This window comes from Puma concolor, chromosome A1 (assembly GCF_028749965.1).
Source record: "Puma concolor isolate L17-30 chromosome A1, mPumCon1.1.hap2, whole genome shotgun sequence".
NCBI classification, from domain to species: domain Eukaryota; kingdom Metazoa; phylum Chordata; class Mammalia; order Carnivora; family Felidae; genus Puma; species Puma concolor.
The window spans coordinates 43238266-43265322 of NC_141667.1; the positions used below are offsets into that span (position 1 = coordinate 43238266).

General features: G+C 41.6%; 1 protein-coding gene across 2 annotated transcripts; it reads left to right on the top strand.

Annotated features, from left to right (window-relative positions):
* The first annotated feature begins 417 nt into the window (after positions 1–417).
* On the top strand, positions 418–20444 carry SLC26A2 (solute carrier family 26 member 2). 2 transcript variants are annotated; one of them, XM_086702042.1, is made up of 5 exons: positions 418–689; positions 3793–3941; positions 9705–9882; positions 11188–11917; positions 13414–20444. In XM_086702042.1, the coding sequence occupies exons 4-5, from the start codon at positions 11213–11215 to the stop codon at positions 14932–14934; spliced, it is 2226 nt and encodes a 741-aa protein (XP_086558168.1). In that variant the 5' UTR covers positions 418–689; positions 3793–3941; positions 9705–9882; positions 11188–11212; the 3' UTR covers positions 14935–20444. The 2 variants fall into 2 exon arrangements, with proteins under 2 accessions (XP_086558168.1, XP_025780717.1); XM_025924932.2 differs by lacking the exon at positions 3793–3941.
* Positions 20445–27057: the final 6613 nt, after the last annotated feature.

Sequence of the window (27057 nt, forward strand, 5' to 3'; positions counted from 1 at the left end):
CTAATTGGGACCTTCAGTGGAGAGTAGGTTACACTAATGGTAAAGCCCCTAACTTTCCAGCTGACCTTTCCCCATTTAGGATCTTCATTCCACATCTACAAAGGGAGAATGGGAGGGGACAGGGTCCCAAGAGATCAGTGATAAAGACCTTCCAGCTCGAAAAGGCAGAACACTTAACCGCTCTAGACCGAAAGCTTCCGGGTCTCTCCGGACACCTTTTCCTTGCTACGCTTTCAGGGTTCAGGTGCAAAACCGCCGATAATTCCTCACAGCCCCCAGCGGAGAAGGAACCTCCCGAAGAACCAGGGACTCGCGGCCCTGCCGGGCAGCCAATCGTGAGGAGGAAAACAGCCAGGAGGCGGCACCCCCGCGGTCCGGGCCGCGTCATTGGCTGGCGGCCGCGTCGCTCGCCCGCGGGGCCACGTGACTGCCACCGTCCGGGCCGTCGTACTGGCTGGGTCTTCCGCACCTCTCCGCCGGTGCTTCCAGGCCGCTCTCCGCGGTCCCGCCCGGTGGGGCCCCGCCTTCCTCGGGGGCCGGGCGATGGGCGGGGAAGGGGACGGGCCGGTTAAAGGGAGGCCGGCCCGGGACCGGGCTACCTCTGCCGGCGCTGCTGTGTCCCCTCAGCCTCGCCACGGCGCAGGACGTGCCGCGGGGCCTCGTCGCACGGGGAGGCCAGGGACCTAGAGGTGAGAAGAGGGGAGGGGACGCGAGAAGGGGGAACCGAGCGGTGCCGGCCTCCATGCGGTCGGCGGGCCCCTCTTAGGGTCGTTCTGGCCTGTGCCGGAGACGTGGTGGCAGGAAGCCCGGACGAACGGTCGACGTGGGCGTCGTGGCCAGGCCGTTGTAGGTGGGTGTGCGTCAGGGTTGTACCCTCGGTCCGCAGACCCGGAGCAGGGTGAAAGCCCCCGTCTCTCGCTGCGGCGATTCCGACCCCACTCCTCGGCCTCAGGGCTACCCACCTTCCACCCCACATCACGCGGATGCCCCGCACCTCGTAGATAGCGGTGCTGCTCTGGTGTTGGAGCCCTCGTCTAGGCGTCTCAAACTCGGAAAACTGGGAGAAAGACCTGGGAGATAGGAGCCGCCGCCACCACCCACCGTCCCACCCTCGGACAGAGGGGGAACCAGGCTTGGACACGCAAGAGGACCTCATTCTCTTGGTTTTTAAAACCACACATCTGGTTAAGTACAAATCAGGGACTGTACTTCGAGACTCATAGACTAAGTTGTAATCTTTCCCTGGATAGTTGGGAACACTGAAGGGACACAGAGAGGGAGGGCCAGGTCCTCTCCTGAAATTATACAGCATGTCATTTGCAGAGCTGGGACTTGTACCCATCTCTCCCAAACTCATAGAATATAAGGCTGAGTTACCCCCCCCCCCCTTTTTTTTTTTTGCACGGATTGGGGACCACATGAGTTGGGAGCATTCAGGACTTAAACTTTCTGGCACCCATTCTAGTACCTTTTTTTCCGCCCCCCTCCTTTTCTCTAGGGCTCTTTATGTCAAATCTGGAACCAGTGTGATATCTAGTATTGGGTTAAACAGAAGTTCTTTGTTTTTGAAAATCAAGAGAGAAAAGGAAAGCCAAACCTACTGGAAGACAGGAGCCCATTTTTTTTTCCCCATCAAGAATCTCGAAGGACGGACTAGTAACTGTCGTTTATTGAACAAATGCTATGTGCCAGGCACTGTGCTGGGTACTTGTGCTAGCTTTACAACAGCCCTGCACGTTAGATAATGTTATCCCCATTTTACAGGTGAGAAAATGATGCTGAGTAAAAGGAAGTTTTTCACCCGTGCCATACAGTTGTTGAATAGTGTGGCTGGGATCTGAATAGAGATCTGTTCAACTCCAGGACATATCCAGTGATTCTCCTAGTAGGGCCCTTACCTCACTGGCTCCGAGTCTCCAGGGATTCAGTCTTGGATCTCATCCCTGGATTTGCCTGAGAAACCGCACTTGAATATCACTGTACTATAATATGCTGCCTCCCAGGGGTAGATCTAGAGATAACACATTCAGGGCTGGGGAGAGGTCCAGATTGGATTCACGAGGGGTGAGGATTTTGATCATTGACTTCACTTTTAGTGAGCATAGACCCCCCCCCCCAAGCAGATGCTTGCCACACTGAAATTTCATGACATAAACTTAGTTATGGCGCATGGAGGCGGAGAGAGAGAGGGGTCACTCCTTTTTCTTTACTACATAGCTGTTCAACTGTCATTTCTCCATTCACTCAACAAATATTTGTTAAGCAGTTATTAGGTGCTAGCATGGTTCAAGACCCTGGAGATAACAGCTGTGAACCAAAGAGCAAATTACTGCACTGATGAGAAAGACAATTAACCAAAAGTTAAATAAATAAATAAATAAATAAATAAATAAATAAATAAATAAAGTATGAGATGGTAAGAAGGGCCATGGAGAAAAATAAAGCAAAGTAAGGGGGACAGGAGTACAGGGCAGGGATGAGGGAGGGAGGCGTGGTGGTGGCAGTGATGCTGTTTTACGTGTTGTGTCAGGGAAGGAACTGCCTAGGGTAGTATTTGAGCGGAAACCTAAAAGAAGCAAGAGGGAAAGCTATGAACACAGCCCCGAGCACCATTCTAGTTAGAGGGCCAGCAAAAGGAGACGGAGGTAGGAACAACCTGCTTGGCTTGTTTGACTCTTCGCTGGGATCTGAATTATTATTCTGGCCAAAGTACAGTTACAGAGATAAATTTTACATTGTTGCTCCTGACAGAAAAAAGAAAATGAAAATGTTACCAGCGCACGTGTGTAATGTGAAAGATAAAATTGATTTCATTCTTAATCCTCTACCAAACCTGCTTCAATAATGTTGTGCCAACAGCTTCAAGAGTTTTGCCACCTTCACTGATTAACATTAATAAGACTCAGATCTATGAGTTGAGCACTTGGCCACAAAATGGCAATTTGAACTAGCCCCGAAGACTTCTTAGCAAGGAAACAAATCTGGGGAGTCAGGTGGTATTTTGGAAAGAGACGGAACCTTGGAAATTGGAAAACGAGGGTTGAGACTTTGGTCCTACTAGTTGAGGCAGTGACTACAACTTTGGTTTTTCTCATATTGGAGGAGAGGACTCATAATCTGTTCTCAGATCTGCTGAGGAGGCAAGTGGGAGGTATATATGAAATCTTTTTGAAAGCTGTGACTTACTCTTCAAGGAACTATTATTTGATCGTGGTTTTACATGACGTTATTTTCCTCTTTGGTATTTTAGTTTTTCGTCTTACATTGATTGGGCTTTATACCAGAAACAATACGTCATAGTGGCGTTTGAGGTGGGCCTTCAAGGATTACGAAAAGGACCAAGATAGATGGAGATAGAAAGGAAAGGCATTCCAGACTGAGTGAACAACATGAGGAAGGGCCCAGAGGAACCAGGGATGCTTAATATTTTCCTAGATTGGTGACTAGAACACCAGAGCATGGAAGGAAGCAAAAGAAAGGCAGGTTCAGCTCGTTCAGAGAGAGAAGCCTGTGCTAAACTTTGTAGACCGTATGCAGGAGGAGGTGGGGTGCCATTGCAGATTTTCGAAGAGTGATCCAAATGGTTTGATCTCTTGTTAATGAATGCTTCTTTTGAAAAAGAGGCAACAGAGCATGGTGGTTAAAAAAAACGACGGGTTCAGTTAGGTGTTTAAGGCTGAAATACGTCTGGGGACAAAACTCCAAACCAACCAACCGGTGTGGATGGAGAGGTGCAAAAGTGCAGACGTAGCAAAACATTGACAATTGGTGAATTGTGAAATTGTTTAATAGGTGAACTGTGAATATACCAGTGCTGCATGTATCATTCTTTCAACTTTTCTGAAGATTTGATAAGTTTCAAAAGAAGCAGTCGAGAGACAGAGTACGTGTGAATCACACAGGCTTTGCTTCCCGTCACAGTTCCGCTACTTGCCAGCAGTGTGAGTACAGGAAAATTATTCCCAACCGCACAGTCCACACCTGTTGCAGCCTAGTTGTAACTGAGATTTTTCCACGTAAGTGAAGAGAGAGAGTCTTTTGGTAGGTGACTTGTTCACATTAGTATGAGGTTAATGTTAAGACTTCAAGTTCCCCACAAACTTTAGATCTCGGTTACTTTATGGAGTCGCGATTTATTTTCCCTTCTCTGTTTTCTTTTGGATTGTTTAGTATTATTTTCTGTGATTCCATTTTATCTCCTCTGTTGGTTTATTAGCCATAGCTCTGTGATTAATGGAGTTGTATTAGGGTTTATAGTATGCATCCTTAATTTATCACACTCTACCTTCGCTGTTATTATACCATTTTGTGTATAAGAACCTTTTAATACTCTGCTTCCTCTCCTCCTGGTTTTATGTTCAAATATATATTAAAAATGTAAAATAGACCACTTTAACCATTTTCAGTTTGCAGTTCAGTGCATTAGGTACGATTCACTGTGTTGTGCAACTGTCACTACTTTTATTTTTAAAACTTAAGGGGCGCCTGGGTGGCTCAGTCAGTTGAGTGTCCAACTCTTGATTTCGGCTCAAGTCATTATCTCCCAATTTGTGAGTTCGAGCCCCTTGCCAGGCTCTGCGCTGATGGTGCGGAGCCTGCTCAGGATTCTCTCTCTCTCTCTCTCTGCCTGTGCACTTTCTCTCTCTCTTAAAATAAACTTTAAAAAAAACACTCGGGACACCTGGGTGGCTCAGTAGGTGTTCTTCAGCTCAGGTCATGATTTCATGGTTCGTGAGTTCGAGCCCCGCATTCAACTGCACACCGACAGTGCGGAGCCTGCTTGGGATTCTCTCTCCCTCTCTCTCTGACCCTCCCCCACTTGTGCTCTCTTTTTTAAAATAAATGAATGGGGGCACCTGGGTGGCTCAGTTGGTTGAGCAGCCGACTTCAGCTCAGGTCATGATCTCGCGGTCCGTGAGTTCGAGCCCCGCGTCGGGCTCTGTGCTGACAGCTCAGAGCCTGGAGCCTGTTTCAGATTCTGTGTCTCCCTCTCTCTCTGCCCCTCCCCCACTTGTGCACATGCTCTTGCTTGCTCTCTCAAAAATAAATAAACATTAAAATGATAATAATAAAAACCAATCCACCCATTAACAACTTATTAAGTGCCTTCTGTGTGCCAGATTTTATGCTAGGTATTGTGAGAATACATGAAAAGTAGAAAACATCTCCTTGAACAATTCTTAATCTAGTTGGGAAGATAAAGCATCTCCCCAACAAATGTTTATTGAACATCTAAACAATGGGAATTCAGAGAAAAAAATGAGGTACCATTTATGTGCTAATATGTTCCTTTATGTGCAATATGTTCCTCCTCTCCCCATTTACTTTTCCAGTTTTGGCTTCTCTCTTGGGCCTGATACCCCCATTTCCAGTTGCTCACTGGACATCCTCATGTGGACATCTGATAGAAATTTCAAACCTGTGAAACCTAAAGTCAAACTTTTTGTTGTCTCCTATCTTTTCGTTTCCTCCTCCGTGTTCCTATACATCATTCTTCCTTGTGCGTGTCGCACCTCACGATCCGTCTTGGATTTGTCCATCTCCTTTAGTGTCTCCGGTCTCGTTCTACCACTGAAATGTCAAGCCTCTCCCATCGCTGCCCTGCCTTGGAGTTTATGCCTTTGTCAGCCGTAGCTTACAGGATGAAATCTAGGCTTCTTGGGATCAAATACGAAACCAGTCTTTCACTCTAGTCTTAACCTCCTGCAGCTTCACCCTAGGAATTGGCATTCTAGGTGACTTTTTCCTGGGTCTTGGATTAAACTGTGACCTTTTACTTGCCTGAGTTTCCTTTCCTTTCTTGTTTACAACTTGTTCACATTGGCCCACAGCTCATCCTCCACTCTCAGAATACGCCAAACCTCTGTTAATGGCACGTAGAGTGTTATAGCTTATCTGTTTATAATTGTCTTAGTCCTTTGATTGTTGGTAGAAACTGGGTTTCTTATTCATTTTAGCAAGAACTTACTGATCTATTATGTGCTAAGTATTGTTCTTGGTACTGTGGATACGAGAAAGACTATAAATAATAGTATTTTTAATGTATAAATACATTATATAATTTCAAAAGTCCCTGTGAAAGTGCTATGAAGAAATAAAGCCAGGTAAGGATTTAGAGAATGATGGAGTGGAGTATTATGTTATTTGGAATGGCCAAGGAATGTCTCTCTAAGGGGATGATACACCGGCTGAGCCCTGAAGGATGAGAAAAAGCCTGCAAAGGTCTGGGAGTGATTATTACAGGCAAAGAGAACTTGAGCAAGTGCAAAGACCTTAGAAAGGGAATCAACTTGGCGTGTTCCAGAACAGCAAGAAGGCCAGTAGGAAATGAGGGTAGAGAGGTAGGCAGGATTCAGGTATTGTAGGCCATTAGAGTAGCCCAGATAAGATGTGATGGTGGAGGGGAGTGAAAAGTGATTAGGTTCAGGTACTTTGGACAGTAGGGAGCAGGTGGATATCATATTTGAGGTAGCACAGACAGGACTTACTGACGGATGATATATACGATTAGTAGGTTAGAGGAAAGAAAGATTGACCCCTTGGTTTTGGGTCTAGATTCTGAGGCAGTGTGTCTAGCACAGTGGTTAGCTTATGATGCTTAGAAGGGGCGCCTGGGTGGCTCAGTCGGTGAAGTGTCCGACTTCGGCTCAGGTCATGATTTCACGGTTTGTGGGTTCGAGCCCTGTGTTGGGCTCTGTGCTGACAGCTTGGAGCCTGGAGCCTGCTTCAGATTCTGTGTCTCCTTCTCTCTCTGCTTCTCAATCTCTCTCTCTCTCTCTCTCTCTCTCTCTCTCTCTCTCTCAAAAATAAGCATTAAAAACAATAAAAATTAAAAAGAAAAAGATTGTCCTCTGAAAAGGCACTTCAGTTTCACAAATTACAGAACTGTTATACATGCATTGTTAGTTAAAAGTATGTGCTGTAATTACCAACAGCAGACATTGGTTTGCTTCTGTCCAAATCTTCAAAAAGAAGTTGGCTGACTGCTATCAGGCTCATACAGAAAGGATGTAACCTCTCTTCTAGTCCAGTGCTCTAGCCTCTCAGTAATTCACACGGGAATTGTGTCAATGCTGCCTGTCTGCCACCTGGATCACACCGCTTTCTAGGTGTCACAGCTGCATGTGTGCAGCTTAAGAATAAAGTGAAGAAATGTCGTTCCTTTTTGTGTTACTCAAACTACCATTGTACTTTAATGTATGCATAGGTAAATGCACTGTTCAGACGTTTTGTTTTTTTCTTCCCCTGTGATTCCTGCAAGGTAATGTGGAAGGGTCAAGTATTTTCCTCTTGAACCTTTCCTTTTCTCACTCTCGATTATCAATGTTAATAAAGAGAGAAACTGGCCCAGATGATACGGTAGACTTGTGTTTTATTGAACTTCATGGAAAGTATAGTTTGTACTCCAGCCTCCTTAAAACGGAAGTCTGGCTGTAAGCTCTATTCCAAGGATAAACACTGTCATGTCTTAATTTCCATGAAGCAATTGATGAATACTATAATTGAAAGCAGTAACTGGCTTAAGGAAGTGAGAGGATTTTTGTGCGAAAAGGGGTATTTGAAAAATATGTTCCAAAGGAGATATTTCCACTTGAAAATAAATATTGCTTTGCATTCTACTTTTCCTGTACTTGAGTTATTTGCTTAGCAAATATTTTAGCTCCTATTTTGGAAAGCATATACCTGGACATGTTGGGGGATACAAAGATGAATTAGACTGGAGCTTGCTCTCAAGGAGCTTACTGTGTGTGAAGGTCACACCTACCATTTAGTGTAAAATAATTTTTAATGTAGTTTTATGTTGCTTTGTGTTTTAAAATCTGTGTGAAAAAGGAAAAAAAAATAGTGTTGAGAGTTTTAGGAGGTGAGTAGAATAGATAAAGGAGACTATACGTGGCTTTTGGATTCAGACTGATGGCTGTATCAGTTCTACTTCTAGGACTGTTTGTGAATGAATACCTAAGTTTTTGAGAGTTAGAGGTGGAAAAGGGCCACGGCCAAGAGTATAGTAAAAGGAGAGGTGGGTACACATTTGTAGGTATCAGTCCAGGTCATTTGGGGTAGCAGGTAGGTGAAACTGGGATGTGTAGAGCAGCTGAATTCTAAAGTGTTTGGAATTATCTGAGGTTAGAGAAAGCTAATTAGATAGGTGATAGGAATAGTGCCTTGCTCAAAAAGAGCTATACTTAGAGTCCTAAAATCTGGATTTTATTAGCTGACTCAGTCACTTACAAGCTAAATAAATTACTGCATTGGACAAGTCCTTTCACTTTTATAATCTATCTGTATTTAAAGTGGGTTTCTTATAGATAGCATATAGTTGGGCCTTAATTTTTAATCTAATCTGACACTTGCTACCTTTTCATTGGCATGTTTAGAACATTCACATTTGATGTGATTATTTTTATGTTTGTTTTAAACTCTACCATCCTGCCAGCTATTTTCAGTGTGTTCCATCTACTTTTGGTCTCTTTTTCCCCCCTCTTTTTTTTGTTTTCTTTTGGATTGAGAATTTTTTACGATCTCATTTTATCTCCACAATTAACTTACCGTTTATGCCTTTCAAAAAATTTAGTGGTTCCTCTTGGATTTACAAATACATCGTTAATCAGAGCCTACCTTCAAATAATAATGAATCACTTCACATCTAGTTTAAGACTTTACAATTCCCAATTACCCATTTTTTGTGCTATTTTTATACATTTTATTTTGCGTATGCTATAAACAAAATACATTCCTACCGTCGCTTAGATGTTTACCTTTTAGAGCAGTTTAAGATATTTTAAATTAAAACGTGGATTTGACTTGATTTTCATTTGTTCCATTCCTTGACTTTATTTCTTTGTTGTGTTTTGTGTAGCCCTAGTTTCTGTCTGGTATATGTATACATGGTAGTGCTGGTCTGCTGGATATTCTTAGTGTTTGAGAAAGTCTTTGTTTCTCCTTCATCTTCTAAAAGATATTTTCTCTAGGTATAGAATTCTGGGTTGACAGCTATTTTTCTGTGATAAAGGTATTACGCAGTCACCTTCCGATGTTTCTAATAAGTCCACTGTAATTTTTGTCTTTATTCCTCTGTATGTAATGTGTGTTTTTAATTTGGCCGTTTTTAGGCTGTTATCTTTGTTTTCAGCAGCTTGAATATGATATGTGTAGGTGTGGGATTTTGTTTGGTTTTTCTTTCTATATTTGTCGTTTTTGGTATTCTCTGAGATTCTTGGATCTATACTTTGGTGTCTGTCTTTAATTTGGGCAAATTCTTGGCCATTATGTCTTCAAATATTTCTTCTGTCCATTCTTTGTCCTCTCCTTTTGGGATTCCAAGTACACATGAGTTAGATTGTTTACTATCTTCCATAGCTCTTGGATGTTCTCTTACATTGTTGTTACTGATTTAAAAAAAAAAAAATCTGTTTTTCTCTTTCTTTTTAAATTTGGGTAATTTCTATTGACCTATCCTCAATTTCATGGATTCTTTCTTTGGCTCTGTCGAGTCTGTTGATGATCCTGTCAGAGGCATTCTTCATCTCTATTACTGTGTTTTTTCACTTTTAGTATTTCAATTCAATTATTTCTTATAGTTTCCATCACTCTTGTACTTTCTAGTATTAATTTTTATCTTTTTCCTTCCCGGATAGCAGCCGTGTAGGGCAAGATTTGGATTTTCTTAGCTTTTTTTCTTATGCCTCTTTTGCATATCTTAGGTTTGGAAAAGCCCTTTGACCCAGGAATCACCAAGAGCTGTTCCAAAATAAAAGGACCTAAGAAATGTACTCAAACTAGGTTGACCTGAGTAGGAAGTAAGAAGAGAGTTACAGACCAGTTGCATTGAGGAATGAAGACCTGCTGTGTGTATCCACCAATCTGATTGACTTGTTCAGGGTAAGTTGTGATCTAAATCTGTTCTTTTCTTCTTTTTCTACTTAATGAGACCATCAAGTAACTATTATTTTACTCTTGTTCATTGGGAGGATCAGCTATAGCCCCTTCATCCAAACAAAATTAATGTGGATTACTTTGCAAGGGTGTATTTTTCTGTCAGTTCCAAAACAGGAAACTTTCTGAGTCTTCTGTCTAGTATATTTTGTCTCTGTTTGGCCACAGTCATAAAGTGTGTATTCATTTGTTCTTTGATCCATTCAAACATTTTGTAAGCCTACTATCTCGGAATTACTATATACCTGTTGGTTATTACAATGATGAGCGAGATATCCTTTCCTCCAAGAGCTGGAGAGACTCTTAGTTAACTAACACAAGAGTATTACTAGTGCTATAATGAAAGTGAAAAATACTATGGGATATAGAAGTATAGTGATTCACTTGGGCTAGGGGATTGGTTGGTGCTTTGTAGAAAGGGTAGTGTTGGGGCGCCTGGGTGGCGCAGTCGGTTAAGCGTCTGACTTCAGCCAGGTCACGATCTCGCGGTCCGTGAGTTCGAGCCCCGCGTCAGGCTCTGGGCTGATGGCTCGGAGCCTGGAGCCTGTTTCCGATTCTGTGTCTCCCTCGCTCTCTGCCCCTCCCCCATTCATGCTCTGTCTCTCTCTGTCCCAAAAAATAAATAAACGTTGAAAAAAAAAAAAGAAAGGGTAGTGTTGTTTAACTGGGTGTAAAAATGATTAGAATCTTGATGGGCAGAGAGGTTGATGGCCATTCTAAGCTAAGCAAACAGCTAACACAAAGACACTGATTTGTGAAGTATCTGGTAAACAGTTTATGGTGTATTCAAAAAGAAAAAAAAAGACCATCTTCTTTGCTTCAGGGACTTGCAGGTAGCAGCAAAGTTTTGAGACTAGATCCTGTTTTGCAGTATACCTGGGGGTGAAAAACCTGGAAAGAAGATAGTGATAGTAGGAGACAGGCCACCCTGATACCTTTTCTGGAGGGAAAAACTGCAGGGGAAGCCAGGCAGAGATGGGGAAGAATCCTTGATGGTTTTTACTTTGGGGAAGTCCTATACCCAATCAATTATTTGCTCTGACTTGGCTATTTTTGGTCTATATTTTGTGTTTGTTTTTGTTTTCCCTGATCAAGACATATGAGGCTCAACTAACTAAAGAAAGTGAATATAAGACACCTACCCCCGAACTGAACTCGTCTTCACTCTCATGGATGACAAGTAGGACTGTTAAAATGTGTGAGCACTGAGAATTACTTAACCAGTTAATCCCGGTTTTTTCTTTGGGGTAGGAGGCTGAAGCGTCTATCTCCAGAAATGTCTTTGGAAAGTAAAGAGCAACATGATCTGTCACTCACTGACTCATCTGAAGGAAATGACCAACACGGCCCTCTGTGTAACATCCCTCTGGAGCTTGCAAATGAATCAAGTACTGACTTCAAGCAGTTTGAAGCCAATGATCAATGCACACCTTATCGTAGGATCCATATGGAGCCTCAAGAGAAATCAAATACTAACTTCAAGAAATTTGTCATTAAAAAATTGCGGAGGACTTGCCAGTGCAGTCCAACCAAAGCCAAAAATGTGATTTTTGGTTTCCTTCCTGTTTTGCGATGGCTCCCAAAGTATGATCTGAAGAAAAACATTTTAGGGGATGTGATGTCTGGCTTGATTGTGGGCATCTTATTAGTACCCCAATCCATCGCTTATTCCCTCTTGGCTGGCCAAGAACCTATCTATGGTCTGTACACCTCTTTTTTTGCCAGCATCATTTACTTCCTATTGGGTACCTCCCGTCACATCTCTGTGGGCATTTTTGGAATATTGTGCCTTATGATTGGTGAGGTAGTTGACCGAGAACTACACAAAGCCGGCTATGACACTGCCCATACTGCTCCTTCTTTAGGGATGGTTTCAAATGGGAGCACGTTATTAAACCAGACATCAGACTGGATATGTGACAGAAGTTGCTATGCAATTGCAGTTGGCAGCACTGTGACCTTTATGGCTGGAGTTTATCAGGTAAGAAACAATGGAACGGGTGGTTGCTTCTACCAAAAGAAATCACCGTACATGAAATCTCAGATCTGTAAGGGATCTCAGAGATCATAGTAGTTAAAGCTGTCATTTACTGAATGCTTAGGATATGTGAGGGATAGAGCCAAAATTCAGACCATAGTTTGACTCCACATGGAAGATAAGGCTGCTTCTCTTTCCTCAACCTTAGGCTGCCTCTGAACCAGTGAATTTCAGTCAGCCAGATTGTAATTATTTGGTTGCAAAGTGTAGACCAGGAAGGGACCTCAGATCACCTAGTACAACTCCTTAATTTTACATGTTGAGAAACACTGGGTTTTCTTGAGATTGTGTGTGGTTCCTTATTGGCAGAGTCAGCACTAACAAGCAGGAGGAGGGTAACAGGATGAGGGTTGGCAGAGGGAGGAGTGCAGAAGGTTTCAAACTATAGATGCCCCCCCCGCCCCGCCCCGCCACCAACCCCACTTTAGAATCGTTGCTCTAGTAAGTGACTCTCACTAAAGACAGCACTTCCCGTGGACTGCTAGGGAACAAGTTGAGAACCACTATTTCATATGATTAGCCAGAAGAAAGGATTACAAATTAAATTCTCCTTGGGTCTCCCATAGAATCCGCAAACCTACCATTATCATCACACCCCTGTCTTTTAGCATCTGGGAGTCGATGCCAGCATTAAACCTCTTCTCCATTATAGGCATCTGGTTCCAATATGGGAAAGGGAAGAGTAGCTCACTCAGTTTGGTGCCTGGGAAAGAGGAAGAGAAGGGGCTGCTGTGCAGAGTGGTGCTCTTCAGGGTCCAGTTTTGCTTTTTTGTTATTATGTCTCACCAAGAATGAGGAAGGGCTCAGGGAAATTCTGAGGAATTATTGGGAAGAGGAAAAAAATAAAGAAGTAAAAATGTTGTATCTTTGACGATGCAGAATTAATATGGGAAGCAGTTTGGCATAAGCACATACACACTGAATGAGAATAGTTTCTCAGCGTGAGGTTAAAGACTGTTCTATAATTTAAATGTGATTCTATTTTGATGTGAATCAAAATTTTTTTATTAATTAAAACTTCACTTTTATGGTAACGATTTATAATTTAATGGAAATACATGCCCTTGTCATTAGAAGAATTTTTCCAATTTGAGTTTTTGTAATTTTTTGTGGATCCTTGGAAATCGTTTTCTTGAGGTCTGAACTTTATTCACATTTCAGAAACATTGTACAAGAAGGTAGGAATCCTAAGTTCTTGTCTTATCCAGGCTGAGGAACAGTGGGACTTTGGACCAGTTGCTCAACCCTCTGAGTGTCAGTAAAATGAACCCTCTCTTTGTAAAATGAGAGGGCTGATGTAATACGATTGTGTTTTTTTTCTACCTCTGACATTTTGTGATGCTCTGATGTATGTCTCCATGCAAGGCAGTGCCAGGATATTAGAGGATTTAGAAGCTCTTTTCCATTTATATTTAACACTTGTATATCCTTCCTTCCAGGTAGCGATGGGCTTCTTTCAAGTGGGCTTTGTTTCTGTCTACCTCTCAGATGCCTTGCTGAGTGGATTTGTCACTGGTGCCTCCTTCACTATTCTTACATCTCAGGCCAAGTACCTCCTTGGGCTCAGCCTTCCTCGGAGTAATGGTGTGGGCTCGCTCATCACTACTTGGATACATATCTTCAGAAACATCCATAGGACCAATATCTGTGATCTCATCACCAGCCTTTTGTGCCTTTTGGTTCTTTTGCCAACCAAAGAACTCAATGAGCACTTCAAGTCCAAGCTTAAGGCACCAATTCCTACCGAACTCATTGTCGTCGTGGCAGCCACATTAGCTTCTCATTTTGGGAAACTCCACGAGAAATACAATAGCAGTATTGCTGGACATATTCCCACGGGGTTTATGCCACCCAAAGCACCGGACTGGAACTTAATTCCCAGTTTGGCTGTAGACGCAATAGCTATTTCTATCATTGGTTTTGCTATCACTGTATCACTTTCTGAGATGTTTGCCAAGAAACATGGCTACACAGTCAGAGCTAATCAGGAAATGTATGCCATTGGCTTTTGCAATATCATCCCTTCCTTCTTCCACTGCTTTACTACTAGCGCGGCTCTTGCGAAGACTTTGGTTAAAGAATCAACAGGCTGCCAAACTCAGCTTTCTGCTGTGGTGACAGCTTTGGTTCTTTTGTTGGTCCTCCTGGTAATTGCTCCTTTATTCTATTCTCTTCAGAAAAGTGTCCTTGGTGTGATCACTATTGTAAATCTCCGGGGAGCCCTACGTAAATTTAAGGATCTACCCAAAATGTGGAAGGTTAGCAGAATGGATACAGTTATCTGGTTTGTCACTATGCTGTCCTCTGCACTGATAAGTACTGAAATAGGCCTGCTTATTGGGGTTTGTTTTTCTATGTTTTGTGTCATTCTCCGCACACAGAAGCCAAAGATTTCATTGCTTGGCTGGGTGGAAGAGTCCGAAATCTTTGAATCCATGTCTGCTTACAAGAATCTTCAGACAAAGCCGGGCGTCAAGATATTCCGTTTTGTAGCCCCTCTCTACTACATAAACAAAGAATGTTTTAAATCTGCTTTATACAAAAAAACTCTCAACCCAGTCTTAGTAAAGGCAGCTCAGAAGAAGGCTGCCAAGACAAAGATCACAAAGGAGACAGTGATTTTCAGTGGAATCCAGGATGAAGTTTCACTGCAACTTTCCCATGATCCTTTGGATCTCCATACCATAGTAATTGACTGCAGTGCAATACAGTTTTTAGATACAGCAGGGATCCACACCCTGAAAGAAGTTCGTAGAGATTATGAAGCCATTGGCATCCAGGTTCTGCTGGCTCAGTGCAATCCCTCTGTGAGGGATTCCCTGGCCTGCGGAGAGTATTGCAAAAAGGAAGAAGAAAACCTTCTCTTTTATAGTGTGTATGAAGCGATGGCTTTTGCAGAAGAATATCAGAATCAGAAAGGAGTGTGTATTCCCAATGGTCTAAGTCCTTCCAGTGATTGAGAAAGTAGATGGAAAGAATACTTATGTCTAGCCAGTAGGTTAGTTTGAAGTGTGTAACACTTTCCAGTTCCACAGCAGAAAATGTTGCACACTTGAAATTTTAACCTGATGATTAGGTATTATTCCTTTGAAGCTGATGGCCTTTGTAGATATCTACACATATGCAGCAGAGTAGAGCTTATAGTCAACCAGAATCAAAAAGAAGAAAATACCATGGTTTCAAGCTTTCTTGCAGATATGAGGTATTCTTGGAATTAAATGTCTATTGAATTGAACTGTAAAGTGACCCCCAAACTTAATTACCATCGTGTGTTTTAGAAGATTCGCATTTGGATTCTTCCTTCTCCAGGAAGTAAAGCTGTCGTTGACATCCTGAGAAGTGCTGGAGCCTGCTTGATAATGGCTCTTTGGAGAGGGAGTAGAAAGGAGGCAGGGAAACAGTGTTGTGCCTGCTCTTATACCAGCAGGTCGGGAGACTTCTGGAGCACCAGGTTCGTTCTTACTTGTGTTTCTCCATTCCCAGTCTTTACTCCCTAGACAGCAGTAAGATCTCTGGCTTTTAATACGAGAGCACCATTCCTTGCCTTAAGGCAAGGAACCACGGGCACTATCTTATTAGGAGCTGGATGGCTGGGCAGGCTTGTGAAATCCTACCAGCCGGCCTCATATTACTTACAGCATTCTCTGTAATACACTTGATGTTTTTATTCATGCCTTTTTGTTTAGGGTAAGTGGATAAGCAAAGGGCTCTTGCTCATAATCAGCCAAAATAATGGGAATCTGCCCTGTCTTTTCTGTGACCTCAATCAATCCCTGTTTCTGAGTATTTCCCTACCATTAAGCTCTGGTGTAGCTTTCATTCATCCATTGTTTCCCATGGAATCTGTCTTACACTGTTGTGGATTATCAGCAACTAGCTTGCCAGGTAGAAGGCAGAATGCCGACTCCACAAGTCTAGACGGCATTTTTAATGAGCTCGAGGCAAACTGTTGGATGGATTGCAAAAAGGAATGATTGACGGTTTCCCTTAAGAATTTGTATACTTAGCAGTGAATTTTTTTCCCCTTCCCTTGGCATTTTAGTGAGGGTCCACTGCGGATTTGACAGTCTTTCTCAAGTAGGAGGTGCTGTTCATCTTTACTCTGCAAGAATATTTTATTGTAACCAATGGAAAAGAATGCATGGAAGTGATAGCGTGCTTCCAGAAGAACATCAATAATTAATTGGTGGATGTTTTAGTGAAAACAAAGCTAATGCTTACTGTCAGGCACCCTATTGATGTCCAGTAAATATGGATGACAGTGACAGCTTTTAACTCTTTCGGCCACCTAAAGCTGTTATGCAAGAGGATTTAGAAACATCCCAAATTCTGTGGGTGTATTATTTATGACAGCTGGCCACAGGTTGTGGCTCCAGGAATAGTTCCTTTTGAAAAGCAAGAATGTCTGGCATTGAAAGCTTATTGTCCTATATGTGGACCTTGATAGACAAGAAAAAATACAGGTTTTCCGAAGTTAGGACGAGGAGACTAATTTAGATGACGTTAAAACATTTAGCCACAGTATTTAAAGCAAGAAAAATAATTGCAAAAACGCAAATCATTTTTTAACCTGCACTACATTCTAAACAATTTAAATGTGAGACCCAAACCCCATGGGTAGGGCATCTATTAGAGTGGGACACTTTAAAACATATTTAGCTTTCTTTTGGGCTCCATAAATTTCAAGTATTGCTTTTCTATTGGTGGAGCTCTGTCCATCTATTTACATGGAAAATGCCTTTCAGTTGTTAAAACAAAGCAGTTTCTCAGTAAAAAAGTTGGATTTCTGTCTTTGAGGTGATTGATTTCATGATTAAATATAATAGTACTAAATTTTGACATCCTTTTAGAACTTAAGTCTAGAATTTCAGAAATGTTAACTACCGTTTGTATTCGTGGGGTTTTTTGGTTTGCTTTCAGCCAATATTTGCCCTTTCTACCCAGTTTTAGGGATAGAAACAGTAAAATTCCAGTGTCTTCGTTGGTTATTTGTTTTTAATCCCTGTTCTCCCTCCCGCAAGGCAGGTTTGAATCCCGACCATTATAGATGTCTAATGTCATGTGAGAGAGTAAATAAGTACATGTTCAAGACGACCGTGTCTGTAATTTAGCAGACACTAGCACAGCAAAGAAAAGTGTCCACAGAATTTGGAGAATCCCTTAGGAGTAACAGGGTCTGATTTTTACCTGGCATTTCTGTCCACATGTGGATATAAACAATTAATGGAGCTGTATGCAATTAGCAAATTCTCGAATTGTGTTCTGGTTTGTTCCTCTCCTACCCAAACAAACAAACAAACAAACAAAGAGATTCTGCTTTTGGTAGCTACTTACAAAAACACTTAAGATTTCACTAGAATTTATAGCTCCATCCTCTGCTTTGGTTGAGGTCCACCTATACTTACACATTGTTGATGGCTAGTGTTTAAAAAAATCAAATCCGAAACCAAAATCTAGTTCACCAACAAAACTATTGTTTTCATTTTCTTTCTTGCTCAAGGGCTTAGACCTTGAGTTCAATAACTGATACTTTACATACTTTATTGATACAAAAATATCTTGCATACCTTAAACTTTAGAGTCTAAATGAAGTGTTTTCTCATTGCTTATGGACAAATGTATAAAATTCTAAATATCTTAAAATGGTCATTTAATTGAAACGTAATGTGTACATTCTTGATGGTAAAAACTGGAAGGGGGGAGTATGCCAAAAACAGAAAGAGTGAGGATAACTGTCAAGAGGAGTGAAGGGAATACACCATCGAAAAAAGACTATCTCTGACCAAATGGGGGAGAAAGGAGAGGGACTCAGTTGAATGGAGTCCAATCCCTGGTTGGTCCTGACTTTGGGAGATCAGGATTAGGAGCCACACCTTAGTTTTGACAGCAAGGTCGGAACTGGGTTCTGTTACGAGAAAGGGAGGGTAGATTCACCAAAGCAGAAAGAGCTGAGGAGCATGTGGTACCCCAGGGCTGGGGCAAAGGCCCAGTGGACCTGCTCCGGAGCACTAGACTGAGTGACTATAGCCTCTGATGGTGGTAGAAGTGACAGATGTCTAGTTGACAAGTTTTGTTTAATAGGACCAAAGGAAAACAAATTTTGATAGTCTGACTTAGCTTTTAAACAGTAGTAGTCATTGAAGCCAAAATTTGTTGGTAAATTTACAGTATGGTACATGGTAATCTTTAAACATGTATCAAGAAGTTAGATGAGTTCATTAGACTAGTCTAATGCTAATGAAAATGTTTTAACCAGAACAATAATTCTCTGTAAGGGGATTTTTCTTAGCAGTTGGTCACTGAAGAATGCATTGTCTGGCTTTTAGCCCTGATCTTAATATGAAACTGAGAAAAACCATGAATTTCTTGGGAACTTAAATTAGTCTAGAAGTTACAGTGATAAATTTGAGCTTTGTGATGCTTGTTATTGTTCTTAAGGATTGTTTTCCTTTGTGTATGCTACAGATGAGCTATAGGGTTTTGTTTTGTTTTTTCAGCAATGTAGATAATATCTCAGTACTTACTGAGGATCCCTGCTGGAGTCTAGGGTCCTGCACCAAGTACTAGAACTATGGTACTAAATCTCGTAGATGGGCTATAATGGTAACCCTCCTAGGATAACACCCAGGACCCTTGGAGGGGTTTATGGAGGGGCTAAGCTGAGCCTGGACTGAGGTCTGAGCAGAAGACCGGCAACTGAGGCAAACAAGGAGGCATGAACACTCCTGATCTATTCAGGGAATGATTCCAGTGACATGGTAAAAATCCCATGAATAGGATTTAGACTTCGTTTAGTTTTTCTGTTCTTTGATGTTTTTCATTTTTTGCATCTGTTTTCTTTCTCTATTTTAGTGATGCCTTAATTTGAAGCTGGGTTTAAAAAACTGCAAAGAAGAGGAAATCAGATCTAGGAAGCTTTTAGCCTTTGAACTAATTTGGCTTTTTTTTCCGTTTGTACTAAGATTTTATTAGATAATCATGATTGGAATCATCAGGTGCTAATAACAAGAATGAAAATTATAATGGAACAGGCTCAAATAATAAGCCTACTGGTTTGTTATCACAGCCTATGATTAAAGTAAAACACTATTGAAATATTGTAAGTTAAAGGTACATTTTAGTTTTTAAAAAACAAACAGTAACTTTAGGGATGGAGAATTTAGATGTGGCAGTAGGAGAAGATTTATTTTTATAAGGTAATTTTTATCCTGACAAGGACTATTTTTGAAAAGTGTTTTGCACCTAAAATTTTTAAGTGAACATATTCAATACAGTTGGGAAAGTTAAATAAGCAATATACTAAATAGTGAATTTTTTTGATATGAATTTTATTTTTCTCTTAATGACATAAGATAAGGAGATACTGAATTATGAAAACTAGAATAATGAAGGACACCAAATGCGTTCATTGGAGATACGATGTTTGCAAGTCTGCACTGGAGCATTGTACCTTTTTTGGACTTGAATTATAGCTCTTAAAAAGGCCAAATACTTACAATGTAATTAGTATAATCTAATCCAATATAAACAAAATACCAACGGCAAAATTTCTAACTGAAGGTTTTTTAGTTGGCAAATAGACACGCAGACTTAGCCAGAAAGGATTTTTAACTGCAGCTTTAATGGACTTATTTTACGGGGCACGTGGGTGGCTCAGTCAGTTAAGCTCTGACTTTTGATTTCGGCTCAGGTCATGATCTCATGGTTTGTGGGATCGAGCCCTGCATTGGGCTCTGTACTGACAGCACAGAGCCTGCTTGGGATTCTCTCTCTCTCTTCCTGTCTCTCTACCCCTCCCCCCACTCACAATCTTTCTGTCTCTCAAATAAACTTAGAAAAAATTTTTTTACCTTAACTTATTTTAGGGAAGTTCACACCCCCTTTTCCCCATCTCCCATCCCCCCGTCCCTCACCCCTAAAATAATAAGATGCTAGGAATCAAAAAGCTCTTGCCTTTTCCATTCAAATCAGTTGGGGAATTAGTATTTGAATTCTGATGCTACCATGATTTCTCAAAAATTAGTGGGAACAAATCAATCTATATACAACGCTACCTTTTTTTGTCTCCTTTGCAATGTAATATACAAATCAAGACAATATCAGGGTGACAGGTGAATGAACGTAAATTCTCAGTTTTGTCTATTCCCTAAAAAAGTATACTGCCCTTTTTTTTTCCCAATTGTTCAAGGCTAATGACTTTTGGGAACATGTTTTATACCACATATATCTTTTTTTAATTAAAGCAAGTGCCTTGATGCCATTCTATATAAATCATGCTTAACCCTCTATGGGATGAGAATGAGTTGATGGATTTCAGTCTATTGCGGGGGGGGGTGGGTAGTTGGTTAATAGCAGATGTTTTTCTTCTGGAAGGATATGTTCATGTTGTTTATTATGTAAGATCCTGTACGTGTTGAGATCTAGAGGTGTCATTTCATTCTGCTAATAAATTGTTAATGCTAATAAAATATTACTCTGTGTCTAAATTATTTAAGTGCTTCACTAAGAAATACATTTAGGTCACCAGTGATCTTTAAAATACCATCTCTTTACATTTGGACAGGGATCCATCCGGTCATTAATTTTTCCCAACTATGACAAGAGGATCTGTCCTTACAGAAAGCCATAATGCATAAAGAAACCCAGTTCTTTTGTCTTTGCTTTGTGATCCTGAGTGAGTACATTAACCCTTTGGGGACTCAATTTTTTCATCAGTGAAGAGGGGAGGAGCACTGGATTGCTTGAGGAACCTTCCAGTTCTCATGTTGCCTGACGACTACTACTCTGTACCATGTTGGAATCCGAAAACCCCAAAATGGCTAATGTCTCACTAGTCCTAACTCTGAATTTCAGTAAGTGAATTTTGCGCCACATTTTCCCCGTCAGTAAGCGGAGGCTAACACCTTATACACAGAATGAAGGAGTTGGACTGAATGGTCGTCTAAGGGCCCTTCCAATCTTGCTGTCCTGTGTACTCACCCTGTCTGCACGCAGCACCTGGCATGCAGAGCCTTGTGAAGTGCCTCACACACTCTGTAGCATCTCTGCAGGTGCCTTGGAGGGCTCTGCTTCCCCATCTGTCCTTTCAGTGCTCATGTTCTTGGTCTCTTCTCTCCTCATTTAGCATCATTGCTCGTTTTTAATTTTCAGATCTGATTGAGACCGATGAAAGTATGACTCTTGGAGAAATACCACATGTGCGTGTAAAAATATCCACATTATTAAAAAGGTTGGTTCACAGACCCCACGTCATGACCATTTTGCATTATAAACTCTCTCCAGATCACTACATCCACGTCTATGGCTTCCGTTGCTTTATTATCTGCATGCTCGTGGCAGCCAAACACGGTTTCCAGCCTTTCTAGATAGAACACCAATCAGCCTGTCTATATATAAATCTCCAGAGCTGTTATTGGACAACTGTGCCTGGGTGCCCAGAGGCACGTTACATGCAACACATCCTCAAACTCCTCTTTTCCTGTTGACCTAGCTTGATCATGGCATGACCCAGCAACTCAAGCCAGAAACCTGGGAAATCCTAGAATATTCCTCTTCAATCACCAAATCCATCTCTTTCAACAACTCTTTCTTGCCCTGAATGTTCATTTATCTTCAGGACTATGCCACAGCCTGACTAGCTAATCTGTTTCTCCACCACTCAGCCTCCACACTAGTTATCAATTATTTGCTAAAAAAAAAAAAAAAAAAAGAAAGAAAGAAAGAAAGAAAGAAAGGACCTTTGCTATTTCTAAGTGGTTCTCTAGTGTTTTCAGAATAAGTTCAGAACTAATGCCGTAGCCAACAAGGCCTTAAAAACTTTGCCCTTGGGGCACCTAGGTGGTTCAGTCCGTTAAGCATCTATCGCTCAGGTCATGATCTCATGGCTCATGGGTTCAAGCTCCACGTCGTGCTCTGTGCTGACAGCTCAGAGCCTAGAGCCTGCTTCAGATTCTGTGTCTCCCTCTCTCTCTGGCCCTTCCCCACTCATGCTCTGTCTCTCTCTCTAAAAAATAAACATTAAAAAAAAAAAAAAAAACTTTGCCCTTGCTTGCATCTTCAACCTCTTGTCCTGCCATACATCCCTTTGCTTGACCTAACCTCTGACCTCAGGTGATCCCAAATGGGCCGTTTAAAAATACTGTTATTTACGCTCTTGTTACGCTGTTCCTTCCACCAGGAGTTGCCTCCCAGTCCCATACGCCTAGCTTTTTACTAGTCTTTCCAAATACTTCTTACTAAATGTCCCTTGCTCTTGGCAAAATTTCCCACTGAATTCCTCTTCTGTCATGCAGGGTCTCCCTTTGGGCTTCATCTCTGTATATTCTCTAAAATGGCATTTACCATTCTGTTGTTTTTTCCTCTCTCCTCTCCTAACTGGACTCCTTGAAGATAGGGCCATGTATTTCATCCTTAGAGACTTCATGGCCAGCAGTGGGTATAAGGTCCAATGTATGACTATTACAAGCATGGATATGTTTGGTGGATAGTCAGTTCTCTAACATTGCCTCATTTGCAGAGCATGTCTATCTGTCCAGGGTCAATTACACAGCCTGTGGTTATCAATGGTTGGAAAAAGTCCCTGGTGAAGGGGTAGATGTGCAATGGGGTGGATCACAAGGTGGTCCAAGTCACAGTTATTTCTTAGTTGCCCGAACAAGTCTCACATCCTGTGTCTTTTCTCTCCCTGTCGTCCTTTTCAGTCTCTGCCATGTCAGAGAAATTACACATGGCCACTTCTAAGGATTCTTCCATTGGCCAAATTTTTCCATTATGTAGTCTTCCTCTGCCCTCTGGTGGCTAGAATATGCTACAACATTCCACTTCAAAGAACTATGGCCTCTGGTAGTAGGAACAATTAAGAGGTATGCAACTTGGGAATACATTATCTGAGTCTATTTGTCCTTTTGCATTGCAATTTTCTGGAAAGATTAAATGATAAGGAGTAAAATGGTTCTTGGCATATAATAGGCAATAATTCTTAGCTTCTTTCCTTTTTAATGAAAGAACCCATCTTAAGAACAGGACAAAGAAAACTTGAATTTTATCTAATGATTAGGCTGGGTAGTTCCAGAACACTAAACCCCAAGATCTGTTAGTGAAAAAAAGGTCTGGCAAGGGAGGTCCCAGCCTCTAAAAAGTACCTGTAAAGTTCCGAATAGGGATGGAAACTAATGACCATAGATAGCATTTATAAAATACATAGTCTGGGCCAGGTATACTTTATCCTCTTAACAGCTCGGCTGAGGTAGGTGCCTAGTTCCAGAATATTGGCCTACAGAATGGATTGGTCAACTGGGGTAAAATAAATCCTCAAGTTGGGGACAAGGGACAGGAGGGTCAGGGAGAAATCATGGCCTGATAAAGACAGCAGACTCAAAAGGGATAATATTAGATTCTTTTAGTTTAAAAAGCAAAGCATCAAACAAAAACCCTAATGTCCAACAGGATCAAAGGTTTAGCCAGTGTAAACCAGACCGCAAAAGTTCTGTTTTAGATATGATTTCTATCTAATAGGATCTAATTCATATGATACATTAGAGTCAAGAATGTGAGATTTTAAAAAAATGTTTATTTTTGAGAGAGAGAGAGTGGGGGAGAGGCAGAGAGAGAGGGAGACAGAGGATCCAAAGCAGGCTCTACACTGATAGCAGAAAGCCCGATGTGGTGTTTGAACCCACAAACCATGAGATCATGACTGATCTGAAGTCAGACACTTAACCAGTTGAGCCACCCAGGTGCCCCCTCTCTCTCTTCCTATTTTTTAAAACAAGTTTAAGCACATATTTACTCAATACTACTATACGCAAGGCACTTGAATAAAGCCTTTCATACCAAAGTCTTGTGTGTGTAAATTCTGCAATACCTTTATATGGAAGGAAACAGTTGAAATTCTTCATTATCAAAGAACAGATGATAGCCTGGAATAATATATTTGAGGCAAAGATACTCATGGAAAACCTTTGCAAATTCTTTTAAATAGAGGACAGCCCCACCCTATCTTCAAGTCATTTTCTGGTAGAATCAATGCTTCAAACAGCTTTTTTAAAAGGTGGCATTGATACATTACACGTGTATATCAATTTATACACAAATGTTTATTGAAGTGCCTATGAATGCCCAGCACAGTGCTAGGCACCATTAAGGTTACAAGGGTCCCTGCTCCCATGGAGCTTACAGTCTAGTCAAAGAGCCACAGAACATTGATAAACATTTAAGTGTTTGAGTGGTAGAGACAAAAAGTGCCAAGGACCTGAGAGACAGAAGGGTGCTTAATTCCTCAAGAAAGGCTGGGAGAAAGAGGACTCCAGTTAGTTCTTGAAGGGCCTTATGTTCAGGGCCTACCTAGGTAGGGAGCAGGGCAAGGCATTCAGGTAAAGGCACACCAGCAGACATGGGGTTGGAGTGGAAGAAAACGGCCTATCCAGGAGCAGCACATACACTGAATTGTAGGGAACAAGCAAGCTAGAAACGTAGGTTGTAGCTAACTCTAGAGGGTGCTAAAACTCAACTGAATGATCTAGTCTTTTTTTTTTTTTTTTCTTTTAAGGCATTTAGGGGACACCAAAGACACGTGGGCAGGGGCCATCGCATGATGTCAATAGATCTGACATGTGCAAAGTGGACTTCAGGAGAAGAAAGGTGAGGGAAGAAACTCAAAATCATGTCAGTAACCCTGACACAAAATGGTGACCACAGGTAAGGTGCTGACAGTGAGATGGAACCCCAGGACTCAGCCAGAGGGCACTGTTTTCCTCTCCTAAGTATTAAGGATTTAAAAATATGTACAGTGGTTTGGGGGCGCCTGGATGGTTCAGTTGGTTAAGCGTCCAACTCTTGGTCTTGGCTCAGGTCATGATCTCGTGGTTCATGTGACTGAGTCCCATGTCAGGCTCTGTTCTGTCAGCATGGACCTGCATGAGATTCTGTCTCCCTCTGTCTCTAAAAATAAATAAACTTTAAAAAAATTTTAAATAACGGGGCACCTGGGTGGTTCAGTTGGTTAAGCATCCAACTTCGGCTCAGGTCATGATCTTACAGTTTGTGAGTTCAAGCCCCGCAACAGGCTCTGTGCTGACAGCTCGGAGCCTAGAGCCTGCTCCAGATTCTGTCTCCCTTTCTTTCTGCCGCTTCCCCATTCACACTCTGTCTGTCTTTCTCAAAAATAAATAAACATTAAAAAAAAATTTTTAATTATGTATAGTACTTTTAATTATACTAGTTTATTGAGAAGACAAATATCCAAAACAAGGTTTTAAAAATCCATTTAAGCATTTTTTTGTGATTGTTGTTGTTTTGTTCAACATGGAAGCAATACTTTCTATAATTAATCTGCTTTATATGTGTTTCGATTAAAATGACTACAGAAATAAAAATTACTGAATTGCCATGGGTTTTTGAAGTAACCACAAAATTAAGCTGTGTGTGTAGGCCAGGGGAGGGGGCGGGCATGGGGGGGAATCTACCCGACAACACTGACAGGTATTGTACATACCTTCTAAAAATGAAACAGATGTCTCACATATTAGGAATAGATATGAGGGTTATAAAGGTTATCAAGGATATTAATAATATCCTTCTTTATGGGAAAGCAACTTTAATATTATAAATGTGGTCATAAGTTTATACAGTCCTAAATAACTTAAAATCAACTCAGCTCTAGCAGATATCTCTGAAGAACAAACATAAAGGAATAAAAGTGAAGTAATTTCAGTAAAGGTAAACATAGTGTGCCTTCATCTTAATCATAAAGTCCAGGCTGGATTATCCACAGGTGTGGAGAACAGTGCAAATGATCCAAATAGAGGATGAGCCAAACCCTGTCACACATGTCTTCGCTCCCACAAACTTCCCTCTCACTTTGTCTGGAAAGTGAGAGGTACACTGGGCCGTATGTTCTCTTCTGTGATCCTGATTAGCAGGATTTTCTGATATTATACCATGCCTCCTGCTTTGTATTGTATCTCCTCTTTAATGCACCTCGTATTCCCCTGTGCCCCAGCTCCCTATAAGCAATAAGCCTCAAGTATTACAAGATGTGTCAATATGCTAGGTGACTCCTGTTAATTCTTTGGGCACAGACAGATGTACCTCTACTGAATACCTGGCTAACTGGTGGGGCATATAGGAGAAAAGCTAGGAAGGTTGTAGATTATCAAATCAGCAGAAAGGAGTCAACAGATCTGGAATAAGAACAGCTAAGGCTTTTCTTTTTTTTCTTTTTTGCTAGTTAGTGAGTGGGAGTTTTCAGATGGCCAAACGAAGAGAGAAGTACTAGAATCCAGCTAAACCAGTGGTTCTCAAAGTATGGATCCTGGACCACATCAATATCAGCATAACCTAGGAACTTGTTAGGATTGCAAATTTGGGGGCCCCACCTAAGACCCACTGAATCAGAAAATATGGAGGTGGAACCCAGCAATCTGGGTTTTAGCAAGCCTTCCAAGTGATTCTAAAGGGAGCTAGCATTTGGAAAACACTGAGCTAGACTTACTGGGAAAAAGTTGGCTCTAGCCCCACAGCGTGTTTGACTTTCCTGTGGCCGATCCAATAATCTTTTCTGCACATCGGAATTACCTGGGGAGCTCCACAAACTAATGCCTGTGACCCACCACCAATGATTGTGATTTAATTGGTTTGGGATAAGGCCTGGGCTTTGCAAATTTTTTTGAAGATCCTCAAGAGACCCTAAGGTGCAGACAACTTGGGGAACCATCTGATGAATCAAAAGATAACACACAGAGTAGTCAAATTTCATTTCCAAATACCGTTCAAGGAAGTTTCCTGATTATTTCAGAGGACTGGAACGTTGTCATCAAAATCTTAAAATTTAAGTTCTGTATCCTATCTTTAAAAAAAAAAACCAGGGGCGCCTGGGTGGCGCAGTCGGTTGAGCCTCCGACTTCAGCCAGGTCACGATCTTGCGGTCCGTGAGTTCGAGCCCCGCATCAGGCTCTGGGCTGATGGCTCAGAGCCTGGAGCCTGTTTCCGATTCTGTGTCTCCCTCTCTCTCTGCCCCTCCCCCGTTCATGCTCTGTCTCTCTCTGTCCCAAAAATAAATAAACGTTGAAAAAAAAAAATTAAAA

Excerpts from the sequence above, each read along its gene's own strand:
- SLC26A2 (XM_086702042.1), top strand. The coding sequence starts at position 11,213 with ATGTCTTTGGAAAGTAAAGAGCAACATGATCTGTCACTCACTGACTCA. Across the intron at positions 11,918-13,413 it reads TTATGGCTGGAGTTTATCAG|GTAGCGATGGGCTTCTTTCA; the intron begins GTAAGAAACAAT and ends CCTTCCTTCCAG.